The sequence below is a fragment of the Cricetulus griseus genome, chromosome 4 (genome assembly GCF_003668045.3).
Source record: "Cricetulus griseus strain 17A/GY chromosome 4, alternate assembly CriGri-PICRH-1.0, whole genome shotgun sequence".
Classification (NCBI taxonomy): Eukaryota; Metazoa; Chordata; class Mammalia; order Rodentia; family Cricetidae; genus Cricetulus; species Cricetulus griseus.
Window position 1 is genome coordinate 219,015,593 of NC_048597.1, and position 15,219 is coordinate 219,030,811.

Sequence of the window (15,219 nt, forward strand, 5' to 3'; positions counted from 1 at the left end):
GGTGCATTCCTGTAATCCCAGACTTTGGAAGTGGGGGCAACAGGATCAAAGTTCAAGGTCATCTCCAGCTATGCAGTGAGTTTGACCCTAGCCTAGGCTAGAGTTCTTTTCTCAAGTGAACGAAACAAATCACAGAACAAAACAAAGCAGAACCAAGTCCAATCCCAATGGTTCTAATGATTTTATTGCTCAGTGGCAAAATAAATCAAAGCAACATTGATTTCAAAGTCACTGTGAATCACATTTAAACATGTCAGTGACTGCTAGGAAGCAGGTCTGAATGCTGGGACCGGGCTTGGGAGGAAGGCATCGCAGTGTGGTATGTTCTTGTAAACATTGGTACAGGTAGAGAGCAGTTTCCCTAGGTGATGGGAGCTAAGCTCCAGCTCCTTCTGTTTGCACAGAGATGAAGCATCACAGGTTTGTTTCCACTTCACACCTGCTGGAGCTGTTAATACCGCCCTAGAGGAGAATGGATTCTAACTTGGCTACATTTATTCTAAGATTTTTTTTTTTTTTCTCAGTGGCGCTCCCTGGTCCCTGGTTCCCTGCACAGTGGACTCATCCTCCACAACCAAGTCCTACGGGCTGCCCTAGGGAAGAAGTGATGCTCCTGATACAGAGGGTATGAAATGGAAATGGAGACTCTGGGCTACGTCCCATTCCCAGCCCCACTTGCTTTGGAAAAGAAAGCCCCATCTGAAAAGGCTGTACAATTCCAAGACACAAGGACTCCTTCCTGTCCCTGCTCCCACTTCTTGCTGCTGCTTGATTCTGTGCCTCTGACTTTGCTCTGTCACCTCTCTGAGTCACTGAAATAGCAAGGACTCCCTGGTAAGCAATCTGTAGGTTAGTTAGATCTTTGCACTTGGTACCGTGTCAGTTCAGTCCCTAGGACATGCTCCAGTGACTGAAGAGAAAGAGAACAATCCTGCCAGCAGAATCACAACTGAGCAGGAGCTAGAGTGAGGCCAGGGGTGTCGGGAACTGGGAGGTTGGGCCTTCTTGATTCTCTGCAGGAGTTGTGATGTTGACTGGCCAGCACTGGGGACAACAATCTGGAACCAGAGTAACACTTGGCTACTCAGATCCAAATGTCTCACCAGGACCACATGGTGACCTGGAACATACTCCAGCCTTGCACAGGTGGGCACAGGGAGGGAGCTGAGTCCTGGGGCAGCCTTGGCTACAGCCCACTTACTTCCCCCAGCTGCCCTCAGCTCTGGGATGCTGCTCTCCCGCAGCCTGGGTGTGCTTGCCATGGGTCTGCTTCCAGATTGCTAGCACAGTCTCAGATCTTCTGGTCTCCCTGTTTCCTGGGCACTCATCAGTGCAGCAGCTCGTCTGGGTGGACACAGTGAGATCAGTAGAGCTGCCTCCTGCACTTGGAGGGACCCTCACAGTCACACGGAGACCAGCACATCCAGTGGGACAAGGCCTCTCTTCTTCCCACTGAGGACTCTGACGAAGCCGTCCTGTTCTTCCTCAGAGGTCACACAGATCTGAGTGTCAGGGGAGAGAAAGGGAGGGAGGGAGGAAGGGTGGGAGGGAGAGAGAGAGAGAGAGAGAGAGAGAGAGAGAGAGAGAGAGAGAGAGAGAGAGAGAGAGAAAGGAACAAGTGAGGATATACAGTGTAAGCTGCTATGTAGGAGCATCCCTCTGGGAATGGGAGGTGGCTTGGGGGGAGGGGACATCGGGGGTGGCAATGTGAGGAAATTCGCAATGAAACATTGCAGGCAAACTTGCTTTGGAAACAGGTCCAGATGCAGAATATTTTTTGGGCTCCAGGATTAACAAAATGGCATTAAATACTGTGACTCCCTGAAGAGTCACCATAAGGAGAGAATGACAAAAATGTCTCATAGAACTGGCACGAGGCAGGCAAACTTCCCGTATATTATGCTGAAAACCCCAAATAATAGCTGTCACTCACTGGTTCCTGTCCAGTGCTTGGAATTTGATATGAGAATTGTCTAGTACCAGGAAGCCAAGACACAATTTCATTACTAGCTCCGGGCAAATGAACATGAAGATCTCTCATATTCTAGAGCAGGCGCCTGTGCGAAACTTCAGAGGAGGCTGTGAAAATCCATTCGGGTGCCCTTGTCACTCACTGTTCACAGGCCAGTGAAGGGCAGAGAAGGGGATGAGGCCAGGAGTGTGAAGAGATTCCCAGGGAGGGCAGTTCTGTTTTCCCCCTTCATCACCACAGTTGAAAGTTATGCCTTAGTATGTATTTCTCAGAGCTAGCCGGAGGCAATGACACAAGAGCTACATAGAAAGCTGCTGCTGTGAGTTTGAAAGAGACAGCAGTGGTATGGAGAGGGCAGAAACCAGGCAAGTGTGACTCAGCTGGAGAGAAGTCACAGGAGCTCTGGACATGGATGGCCCTACTTTGAGATAAGGGGTCTCTATTGACCTGGGACAAGAGATGCACAGCAGTTCAGTCAAGGCAGCATTGCTTTTCTAAGGGGGCTCACCAGGAAGGAGCCAGGTAGTGTTTATAACCCAGAGGTAGCAGCGCCCACCAGTGCATGGAACCCAGATGAGGTTCAGCAGAGCCTAGAGCTAGATATGTGACCCCCCAGGGTCTGGAACGTGCGATGGGCTGGAATGTGAGTTGTGTTTCAGAAACCAGACTGCAAAGAGGCTTAAAGAGGGGAGCAGTTAAGGTCAGAGAGTGGGGGACATGCTGAGTGTGGTACTGTAGGGAGTAACCCTAGCCCCGCCCAATAGTCCTGGGGCAGGTACCAGGTGGACCTGGGGACTCGCCCATAAGGGCGGGGTGAAGGAAAGCCGGCATGACGTAAGAGGGGCTTCTTAAAAGGCTGTACGTGGGGACCGGGCGCTCTCTTTGTTCTGGCTGCGCTGGCTGGGTTCTTAACCTAGCTCTGGCCTGTGTTTACCCGGCTGTGCTTGGAATAAAGAGACTTTAATCCAATATCTGGCGCCCAACGTGGGGTGGACTAGATATAACTCACTAGAGACTTTCCCTGTACTGACATTTTTTTTCCACAGGGCCCCCACATGACCATCTTCGTCCCGTTTCAGCAGGAAGTAACCTAGAAGATGCTACGCCCCCGTTCCCCATTATTGTGTACTAGGGTAGTGTAAGCCTAGTTAAGAATGACCTTCTTATTGTTTAGAGTTGGGATTGGAAGAAGGTGTTCAAGTTAGACACTTTTTCCACATGACTTTAAGACTTAGCTAGAATAGACATAGGATGTATCATAGCAGATTATTGTATATTCTTGTATTCCACCCTTATGATTGTTAGTTTTGGATATTTTACACTATTAAGTTTTAATCCTCTCTTAGACTAAAAGGGGAATTGTAGGGAGTAACCCTAGCCCCGCCCAATAGTCCTGGGGCAGGTACCAGGTGGACCTGGGGACTCGCCCATAAGGGCGGGGTGAAGGAAAGCCGGCATGACGTAAGAGGGGCTTCTTAAAAGGCTGTACGTGGGGACCGGGCGCTCTCTTTGTTCTGGCTGCGCTGGCTGGGTTCTTAACCTAGCTCTGGCCTGTGTTTCACCCGGCTGTGCTTGGAATAAAGAGACTTTAATCCAATATGGTACAAAGCCGAGATGTCTATAGACAGAAGTAGCTGGAGGTCCTTTTGGATCTCACTGGAACCTAACATAGGTAAACTGAGCCCCAAAGGGGGAAGGCCACCTGATTTTCAAAGGTGGAGGTTTGCTTTTGCCCCCAGAAACAGTGGCACACATACATATTATCCCAGGACTTGGAAGTCAAAGGCCAGCCTTGGCTACATAGTGAGTTAGCCACCAGCCTGGGCTACATGATACCTTGCTCAAAAAAATTAAAAACAAAAACAAACAGAAATGAGAAGAAACATAACACATTTAGCGTCAATGTTGGGGACAGCCCGAGGACAGCTGTGCATCCTGGGAGTAGCTGGGAAGTGAGCAGTTCTGAGAGGGATGAACAAGAAGACAGCGATGACTGTTGTCTGTCTTAGGAGCAGTACTCACTAAGCTGAAAACATAAAATGCTAGTGCAGTTGGGTGAATCAATGAATTCAGAAAAGGGTACTGATAGGCACACACACACACACACACACACACACACACACAGACACTCACTCACCTTGACCTAGCCTTGGGGATGAGCAAGACCTTAAAGAAGTGACATTTAAGCAGAGAAGAAGAAACATGAATAAAAATTCAACTAACAAAGTTCAGTGCAAGGGGCCAGGTGTGGCAGTGTACACCTGTAATCCTAGCAGAGGCAGATAGATATGTGAGTTCCAGGCCAGCCTGGTCTACAGAGAGAGTTCCGGAACATCCAGGGCTACACAGAGAGACCCTGACTCAGACAAACAGACAGACAGAGTGCAGTGAGGTCAGGACAGAGGCAGAGGGGTGAAGGGTGAAAGGGAAAGGTGGAGAGAGTGCTGTCAAGGCCCGGGACACACTGGAAATATAGGCCTTGCTAAGCCCTGCTAGGCTCCTCAGCTTACTCTCTGACTCTTGTCTTGGTGGCTAGAACTGGGTCAGAGTCAACCACTGACAGTAGAATGGGACCAGTTTGGTCAACTTCGAATTGCCTGGGTCGCATAGGATGTAGGTGGGTCACAAGGGGAAGGCTCTATGCTGTGCATCGCAGCGAAAGGGCAAATGTGACAGCCGGCAGAAGCTAAAGAAGGGTTTAAAGACAGCAACTGAAGAGGTCACAAATACTGCAAATCATATTTCTTCATTCTCTTCTATCCCTTTCCATATCCCTTTTTTTCCCTCACCTTCTGCTCTCTCTGTACCCTCTTTCTCCTTCTAGCCAGAAGACTTCCCAAAGCCTGCATGCATTTTCTCCCTGACCAGGCCAGTGCATTTACTGCTGGGGCAGACCAGGCCTGGCACACAGTGCCAGCCTCTGAGGTGGAGATGGTGCAATGCAGTCTGAGGAGGGACACCCTGCCCCTACACACGGCTCCAGCCTTCCAGCCAGGCTATGACTTGACCCTTTGTAATATGGAGTGAGACTGTTTATGCTCTCCTGATTTCAACAATTAATTCCTTTCCAAGTGTCTTTCAGAGCATAGACTCTTTGCTGAGTTGGAGGCTCCTACTTTGGACTTAAACTAAGCTCCTAATCCCTTAGTCGTTTGTTGTAGTAGTCATCATCACTACCACCATTATCTTTAAAAAAGATTATTATTTTAGTTTTATTTTTTTACTTTTATTTTATGTGTATGTTTTGCCTGCATGTATATATGTGTGCCACTTGTATCCCTGGGGCCCACAGAGGTCAGAAGAGAGTGCTTGATTCACTGGAACTGGAGTTAAAATACAATCAGGATAGGCCATGCGGGTGCTGGGAACTGAACTCAGATCCTCTGGAAGAGCAGCAACTACTCGTAACCACAGAGGCATCTCCCCAACCCCATGATTATTTTTTCAACTGTACATATGTGTATATCTCTGTGCACACAAGTGTAGGTGCCCATGGATGCCAGAGGCGTCAGATCCCTGGGCGCTGGAGTTACAGGAAGTTGTGAGCTGCCTGACGTGGGTGCTCCAGTCTTCTGCAAGAGCAGAGCGTACTCTTAACCACCCTCTCCACCCCTCACCTCAGCATTCTCAGGCTCCGCGTCTATGCTTCCTCCCTGGGTTTCCAATCTAGTGGATCTTGGTTGGACTAATGCTTGCAGTGTTTCAGGGAGGACGTGCTCTGCAGTCATAGCTTCCTCTAATGGGTCCAGGGAACAAGACAGACGGGGTACCTGCTGACAGACTTTGGGGAAGGATTTTCCTGCTCTACAATGAGGTATACTCAGAACAGTCCTTCCAATGCCTAGAAGTGACTTGTTAAGTGTCTGTGGGCATCTGTGACCTCTAGTGGGAGGCAGCCAACATTCTGGAGGCCCTAATGGAGGAAGGCGAAGGAATTTAGATTGCTGCCCACAGAGCTGAGCCAATCTCAACCCACACGACAGCAGGGCCTCATTGTGTACCTTGAACAAAACTTGCGAGGTTGAGTCAAATTCGTTTCCTAACTTGTGATGTGCATGCTTGCTATCGCACATAACCCACTGTGGCCAACACAGTGGCATAAAGGGACAATAACCTATTGCATTGTGGTTCTTAGGGTTGATGGCCTAGGACTTGACAGATTGTTTTCTGTTTAAAGAGTTTCCAAGGTCAAGGTTAAGGAGGACAAAGGACTCAAGTATCTTCTTTCTTTTCTATCTCTCCAGGTGTGAATTCAGTTCCAGGTGCAGTGATGGTGCTCCTGGTGGTTGTGGGGCTGGGGTTCCCACTTCCTTACTGTCTGTCTCCCAGGGGCCACTCTCAGTTTGCTGATGCCACCTGCACTGTGGCTCTGTCCTCCATCTTTAAACAAAACAAAACAAAACCCAGTGGGTTGAGTCATTCTTGGAGTTTATCTCGCATGGACCTGCCCTTTGGTTTCATTTCTTCCCCACCTTCTGCCGCTGCTTCTCCCCGCCTTAGCAGGGTGCATTTCTGTGCTTTTACGGCTCACATGATTAGATTTGGCTGATATCAGGGTCCACAGCCTTCATCACATTTGCCAAGAGCATTTTGCATAATATCTGGACTAGCGTCCAGTGCTCTAAGCAGGTGTCACAGATTTAATGGCTCAGGACAACACACCTTTATTTTTCTCACAGTGCACAACATCAGAGGTCTTAAAGTCCAGCTGTCTTTCAGGATGGGATCTCTTCCTCAGATCTCAGAGGAGATGCATTTCGCCGTCCTTTGCAGTTCTCAGAGTCTACCTGCTCTCCTTGGCTCACAGCCTCGTCTCCTGTCTTCTAGGCCAGCACCATAACATCTTTAGCTCTCTTTGACTTCTGCCCTCATCTTCTTTTCTGCCTCTGATCTACTGCTTTTCTTCTAGAACGTCTGCATTTGCATTTATACCATTGAAATAATGCAGGACAGTGTTCCCCTGACAAGAGCCTTAACCATAGCTACATGGTTCTTTTTTGACTTATAAAATAAGATGCTCAAGGGTTGGGGCATTAGGGCAGAGGCAGCTTTGGGGAACTGTTGTCTGTTCTATATAGTGAGAGCCTTGGAAATATTCAGGAAGTCTGCTTATGTATCGTGGGTGACATTCTTTGGTGTAGCTGAAGATTCATTTTTGATGCTGTAGTGTAGAATCTCTTGAGGCGTAGAGATGATGTCATGGGACGCAAAGGAATACAAGGAGACTGACTGTGGAGAAAAGCCTGTGAGGAAATAAAGTCTGCACGGAAGCCACAGGGTCTGTCACTGCTGTGACAAGAGACTTGACAAAAGCAACCTAAGGAAGGAAGGCATGGAGGGGAAAACCCGGGGGTGGGAGTTGGGTGGCTGTGTCCTCAGTCAGTAGGCAGAGGGTAGATGGCTGGCACTCTATTTGCTCTCTTTTCTCTATTCATCTATGACCAGAGTCCGTGGGATGGAGCTGCCCACACTCAGGGTGTGTCTTCTGTCCACAGTTGAGTTTTTTAGGAAACTTTCTCACAGACACTCCCAGAAATGTGTCCAAGGCGACTCTAAATTCTGTCAGGTTGACAGTCAAGATTTATCATTCCATCCACATAAGGGGAAATGAAAAAGTGACTTGGAATTTAGAGGAATTTAAGTAAAATGGGAACAACCATTAAACATTCTCTTAGGAAGAGAAAAGAAATAGAAGATGTATAAAACCTGTAAGGGAGATATGGTAGAGATGCACCAGCAAAAGGATTATTAAGTTCCAGACTGAAGATGTAGTAAGCTAAGTTGGGAAAAATATTGGCCACATATCACAATTCATGTGTAATTATTTCTTCTGCTGTCTTGATATCATAAGAAACTATGCAAAGCAATAAGCAAATTATACAATTGTCCCATAGATCTGTGATAAAATTATGACCTCTTTTTCTATTAAGTCAAAGCAGGATGACATAAAATATTATTTACCTCTCTAACTTGATAAGCATCAAAAACTAGTCATGTTTCATTCTGGCAAGAATATGGTGGCCTGGGTCTTCCTGTAAACAACAGGGTGGGTATAGATTGGGACAAGCTTTGTGGAGTCAGTTTGGCATATATCAATCACTGTAAATGTCTTTTAAGTGGGGCTGGTCACAGCACTTGCTGCCAAACCTCACAACCTGAGTGTGATCCTAGAGACACACATGATAGAAGGAGAGAATCAGCTTCCCCAGATTATTCTCTGACCTCCACATCCATGTTGTGGCATGCATACATGCACACACCACATGCATATACACATATGTATGCACACAAATCAATAAATGTACAAAAATTTCATTCCATGTTCCTATAAATTCTAAAGTCTGACTTGAGGAAATAATCAGAATTAGAGAGAAAGATTTAAGTTTAATGTTGTTCATTGTAGTTATCAATAGTAGTTAAAATAAAAAAAATTCTTGAATATCCAGGAACAGCTGATATTTAAATACATTTTTGTGTATCCAGACTGGAGTTAACAAACTTGTTCTGTAAAAGGTATGTAAACATTTTAGGCTTGCAGGCCATACCATACCTGTTGCAGTGGCTTAACCCAACCATTATAGGGTTAGAAAAGATAGAGAAATCTACATACATACATGTATATAAATACACATGTAATAATTTCTTATAGACATATGTGTGTGTGTGTGTGTGTGTGTGTGTGTGTGTGTGTGTGTGTGTGTGTGTGTTGCTAAGACAGAACATGGAGAATATTAGGCAGACATTCTGTGCCCAGCTCCAGTGTAGACATTCTAAAAAAGTTATTTAAACAACACAATTAGGACTGAGATGACTCAGTGCTTAATAACTCAGACTGCTTTTGGGTCCTACACCCCATTACCAGCCAACACAAATGCCTGTAACTCTAGCTCCAAGGGATCAGAGCCAGAGTTTCTGACTTCCATGAGCTTTATGCTCATGCACATACCAACACACGTATAAAAAATAAAAGTAAAATCCTAAACCTTATCATATAATAAAAAACATAAATTGCCAGATTTGTCCAATGTGCCTAAGTTTGCCACTCTGATGTATATACAACTGTTAAAAACTATATTTTGATGAAACTAAGTAGCATTAGACTAAATAAAGTATGATATTAAACTATGCATTCAAAGGAAAGCCTGGCATGAAATATGTCAAAGATTTCAATGCTAACAAAAACTTAATGGTTGAATTGCTGTGGTTGTTATTTTCTTCTATTTTTAAAAATACTATTTTCAAAATTTCCATATAACAAACAAATTTCAGTTTTATAATCTAAAAATAATTTCTGGTTTAATTTTTTTGTAAGAACACAAGGAATCCATGAAAACATTTCTACAGCTATGACAGAACCATGCATGAGATTATAAAACTGTTTTAAAGTAATGTAAAGCTGATTAAGTAGGATTCTTTTTAAGTTTAAAAAATGAAGAAAATTTATCCTGTCAAGGCAGACTCCTACGTGTTCATGATGGATAACTTAATTCCATCTGGAAACAAGTGCTCTGTGGATAAACAATGTAATAATTATGAAAGATTAACCTCAGAAACAGAAATGTGATTTAATAAAAAAGCATTGCACTTATTTTCAGAATCAATTTTCTCCTATCCCTCTGTTAGTGGCCACTTGTCTCTTTTTGTTTTTAGAGTTATAAATATCACACAGGCTATTTTTGGGGGCTCATGGGGTTCCTTACACTGGTGTTTACCAGTGCAGATGAAGTCCCCATTGAGACCTGCTCTGAGTTATGATGGTGGGAAGTGATTTTTGTTACACACCCATGGTACCCAGGCACCGTGCTGTCTCTATACAGGTGGCCACACTGAATTCTCAGGGCTCCATCAGAAGGCAAGCCCAAGGCCTTGTGATCTGTCACTGAGCTGTATCCCAAGCCTTTGCTACTTTGACACAGACAGGTTCTTGGTTGCTGTGTAGTTCAGCCTGGATTTGATTCACTATGCTGACCTTGAGATTTTCTTGCCTGTGTTTCCTGAATGCTGGAACTGAGTGGTGTAAACTACATGTCCAGTGTGAGGAAGCATTTGTCCATTTGATAAGTTATTTGGAGTCACATATGGAAAAGAAAATGGTTGATGGAAAGTTGAGTTAAAACACTGTCTTAGAACATCTAGATCATGCACGTGTGTGTGTGTGTGTGTGTGTGTGTGTGTGTGTGTGTGTGTGAGAGAGAGAGAGAGAGAGAGAGAGAGAGAGAGAGAGAGAGAGACAGAGAGACAGAGAGAGAGAGAGAGAGAGAGAGAGAGAGGGACTTAGTAACTATCATTGAAGGTAATTTCCCCAAATGAGGGAGGAAATGAGGAAATGGCTCAGTGATTAAGAGCTCTGGCTGTTCTCCCAGAGGACCCAGGTTTGATCCCCAGCACCCACATGTTGACTCACAACTTTCTATAACTCCAGATCACAGGGGAGCCAATGCCTCATGTGGTCTTCACAGCACCTGGCATTCATGCAGACATCTATGCAGGCACAGTCTCCACACATAAAATAGAAAAATAAAATTAAATAAATGACATCCATGATATGTTTGGGGCAACTGTATTGAACAGACAAGTATTAAATTGTGAATGCATGTGTCATTCTTTACTTTCTTGAAGCCTGAGCCTTGTAATTTCCACATTTTCAAGTAGAGATACCCATTGCCTTGAGAATTGCTAGAATTACTATATATCACGAATGTAGAAAGAGGCCAATTTCTGACTTCCCAGACTGAAAATTGCAATCAACTGTGAGACTTCATGGAGAAAGACAGGAAATTTCTGACTTTGGTCCCCCACATCCTCTCCTAACTTCTCCAGAGCAATCTTGGAGACTCGAGCACGTCATTTTGCCTGTAGTGAAGACGAGGTATGTGCATGAAAAGAAATAAGTAGGGCTGAAGGACCTCTGTGCTGGAAGGAGACACCCAGAAGAACAGGACAGTGTTGAGCTGCGATTCCTCTTTGTTTTGATCTGCATTCTAGAGCAGAGCTAAGGAACCCAGAAGGAAGGAAGTAGCCGAAGGATATTATAGCTGGAGAGGACTCGAGAAAACAGACAACCTCACAGAGCAGGTCATTTAACCCAGCCTGGAGCATAAAGGTACAGGGACTTGTCAATGAGAGCAGGGAGATGGCCAAAGTCTCTGCCCAAGATGGTTTTCAGTCTTTGCTTTGTCTCTGTCTTATCCTATATGGGAAGGTGTATGGCCTTTAGGGGACACATAGAAGCTTGATAAGGTCATCTGAGGCTGCTCTGTGTGATTAGAGCCAGCACACCAAGCCCTGGAGCATGGAGGCACACAATGACAAAATTCTCCCATTAGGTGATGATACATTGGTGGGCACAAGCCCAGTGTGAAAAGTGGAGTAGCTGCTAACATCAGTGACTTGTGGCCCTCAGACCCAAGTTCAGGGATGAGACGCTCTCTTATGACTCTGTGACATTATATATGCTTCTTTTCTGACACATATTACTAGGTATCTGTGGTTTGAATGAGAACTATCCCCTGCAAGCTCATGGATTTGAACACTTGTCTCCTGTTCCTGGCTCTGTTTGGGGGGAAGTTATGGAACTTTTAGGAGGTGGAGCCTTGCTGGAGGAAGTACTTCACTAGGGGCGGGCTTTGATGTTTTATAATTTATTCCCATTTCCTGTTCTCTCTCTCTCCTTCTCTCCCTCCCCCCCCTCTCTGCTTCCTATGTTTGAAAGAAATGTGATCAGCCAGCTTCTTGGCCCTGTTGCTTTCTCTGCCTGTTGCCCAGCCATTATGGACTCAAACTTTCTGAAAAATCTAAGCTAAAATAAATCCTCTCCTCCCTAAATTACTTTTAGTTGTGGTATTCTATCACAATGCTAAAAATGAATTTAAACAGCAAGTTTCCTGCCCTTTGGTTTTGCATGTTGGATTCTACCTACCCCCACAGCATTGGTGCAAGGTCATCTTTCCTCAAATGCCACACTTGGTTCCCCCATTTGTCCCAGCTTGCATGTGCATGGTGGCATTCATGTACTTTGCTTACCTGGTTCTCTTTCAGTGTTATCTGTCCCTGGTCCTTGCAGCCAATGAAGGTTCTAACACACCTATAAATCTTCTCATGCTGTTCTACTCTCTGAACAAAGTTGGCTGGAAAGAAACCAACCCTGTCCCGAATCTTTCCCTGAAATGGAAGAGGAGGCATTCAGCGGCAAATATAACGTTTATTGTTACTGTCATCACCACAGGATTCTTATTTCTTTTTAAAGACCGAAATACCTACTTTCCACCAGTCTTCATTGGAGTCTTCTAGAAGAGTAATCATGTCTCCTGGCCTAAAAATGAAGAATGGATGAGTTGGGTGGTGAAGTAAAACGAGGAAGGCAAAATAGACTTTAATTCGAGATAGTTTTTCATTCACTCAAACAATCCTAACATAAATAGAAATAAAATAAAAACAATTTCACTGGCTCTTCCCTCCCAAGAAAATGGAAAGCCAATACAATTTCTGTGCCTTTTTAAAAAAAAAACGGTGATTATCTTTTCTTTTAGTACACGAAAATCGTGTTTACATTTCAAAAACACCCAGATTCAATAAGTATCAAGGTATATTTTCCTGAGTGTTGCATCTTCTCTATGTCCTACCAGATTTCCCCATGCATCTCTGTGTAGATATGGCTGCATTTTGCCTTTATATTGTTGTCTAGAACTTACATCTAAAGCCAGCCATAGTCTTTATTATTATCTTTATTCGTGGTGGTTATTCAGTCACCTTGATTGGATTAAAAACACACAGGCAGGATTGGAGAGATGGTTCAGTGATTAGGAACACAGGCTGCTCTTCTGGGTTCAATTTCCAGCACCCATATGGCAGCTTACAACTGTCTATGACTCAGGTCCAGAGCACCCAACACCCTCACACAGACATATGTGCAGGCAAAACACAATGCACATGAAATAAAAATAAGTTTTAAAAAGGAACACACAGGGCGTTGGTGTGGCAAGGTTTCATGTATGTTGACCAGGCTGGTCTCACACTTAATATGTTTCTAAGGATGAGGAAAGGCTATATTTTCATGTTTGTCTCTTCATTGACCAATGCCATCTCAAGGCCACTCCAGACACAAGAGATGGAGTAGTAGGCCCCACACCTGTGAGAGGTACTGCAGTGTCTTAAGCTAAGGAGCACAGACCCCGGGGAGGGAGGAGCTTAGAGCTGCTAATGGGACTTCGCACTGCAGAGCCAGCTTCAGTCAGCACCAGGGATTTTGCTCAGTTTTGAATTTACTCCTATACCTAGGGACTTATATTTTTTTCTGAGTACAAATCTTTACTTTCTACGACCTGATATTACATTGTTGCCCAGGCTGGCCTGGGACTTGCTTTGTAGCCCAGGCTTGTCTTGAACTTGCTGCAATCCCCCAGCTTTAGCCTCTTGATGCCAGGATGCGAGGCTGTGCCATGATGGCCTGCCGTTCTTCGGCCTTTGGTCACCTTTTCACCCTGCCTGGGTTTGCTGCTCCCTGCCAAGAATTTCCTCCTCTCCTGGCAGTCTTTCTTCTTAGTTGTATGTTAGCAGAAGCACTCTTTAGGAAACTCATTTTTGATACTCTTAGGTGCTGGGACAAGAGCAGAGCAGATTTCTGTGTCCATTTTGCTATTCTGACTCAGCCTCTTTTGCTGTCAGTGCCAAGTCTCAGTTATCTGTTTCAACCTGAGATTCCTAGAGACCTACAGTGTTACTGATACCTAAGTGTCACTCCCTGCTGCTCCATGGGAAACTCTGGAGATGGAGATCAGTGGAAGGCATTAGATTTATTCAAGGGCAGCTTAGAGAGAAAGAGAGAAGACCCCTGCCACGGATCTCTGTCTTTGGAAGGCTCAGGCATGTGGAGGGCTTTTATGGAACTCCACGGGGCCATGGTGAAGCAACGGGCAAGTGCATTGGAATCAGAGGGCAGCCTTGGGCATTGGTCCCACCTTATTGGAGGCTTACTGGAGGCAGAGTCTTTTGTTGTTTCCCAGGCTGCATATCCGAAGCCTTCAGGAGTCCCATAGATATTCTCTCCTTTCCACCTTTCATCTTGTCCTAGGAGGACTTGGGTTACAGACATGCTATACCACGCCTGGGTTTTACATAAGTGCTGGGGGATTCGAACCCAGGTCTTCACCCCTCTCAGTGCTTAGACACCGAACCACCTCCCCAGCCCTTTTCTTCTTCTGAAGCCCATTGACCTATGACCTCTGCCTCTGTTGGAACAGCTATGTTTTCCTTTCACAAAACTTACTAATTTTCTACAATTCATGTGAATGCTTCAGGACTTAGAATCTCTCATGAAACGGAAGGATCATTAAAAGATTAAGAATGCAGGCAAAAGTCACAGTTTCTGCCCACTCTGTTACTGTAGCCCTGCAGCAGTAAATACAACTGACATTTTGCCATCTCAACAGTCACAGCTGCCTGCTGATGCCACTGAAAGAGAGATGGCTGAAGAAAATCGCTCTTTCCCAGGTGAGGGATTTAATTAAGCACCGTGGATGAAAGTCATTGTAGAAAAATCTCCTAAGCCCTAGCAGATTTTATTTAACCCTGTAACCTAAGAGACGGCACATCAGTACCAAATGCAAAGGCTTTGCTGATGGCTTGATAGAGGCTGTAAGCAGGGGATGGAGCAGGAGACTAGAGAGGCACATTTCCTAAGGATAACAGAGGAGGATGCTTGCATTAAATTTTGGTATCAGAGCCCAGCTAGAGATGAACTCTTTGAGGTTTTCAGAAATAGACAGTCCTAGAGCACCCACCCTGTGCTAACTAAACTACCCACCAGCAAAAGGCACACACTGGAATAGCAGCTATAATTTTATGTGAGACGGCATGTATACCCCTGACGGTGTGGTGAGGATTTTGTCTTTCCCAACAAAAGATCTTGACCAGGACCGATAATGTGCTTGGTAAGTGAAGAATGCCACATTGATCCATTTATTCCTTGCTTTAAAAAAAATCCATTCACTTCCTCATTCAACAAATATCCACAGAAGGTAGATTCTGGAAGAGTTATTTCACTAGACTCCATTGCAGAATAAAACCCTTGCTTAGCACTTATATCCCCATGCAAAAGATGGGTTGTCAACAGTTGTAAACAGAGAACAAGCCATCTAATAACAATATAAATGGTCACAGACTGTCTTAAAGTCTATGATGGAAATAAGCAGGATGTAGCAGTGAGGCAGGGGAGTGGCTTCCCGCAGTATCAGTCACACCGCCTGTTC

General features: G+C 45.0%; 1 protein-coding gene across 2 annotated transcripts in view; it reads right to left on the reverse strand.

Moving 5' to 3' along the window:
- Positions 1-1,403: 1,403 nt before the first annotated feature.
- Stac (SH3 and cysteine rich domain) overlaps positions 1,404-15,219 on the reverse strand; it is a 125,102-nt gene continuing 111,286 nt past the window's right edge. For both annotated transcript variants that reach the window (XM_035444611.1, XM_027414743.2), the window contains 3 exons: positions 12,233-12,284; positions 11,996-12,133; positions 1,404-1,502 (listed from right to left, as the gene is read on the reverse strand). In XM_035444611.1, coding sequence (XP_035300502.1) covers positions 1,404-1,502; positions 11,996-12,133; positions 12,233-12,284 — 289 coding nt within the window. The remainder of the gene's footprint in view (positions 1,503-11,995; positions 12,134-12,232; positions 12,285-15,219) is intronic.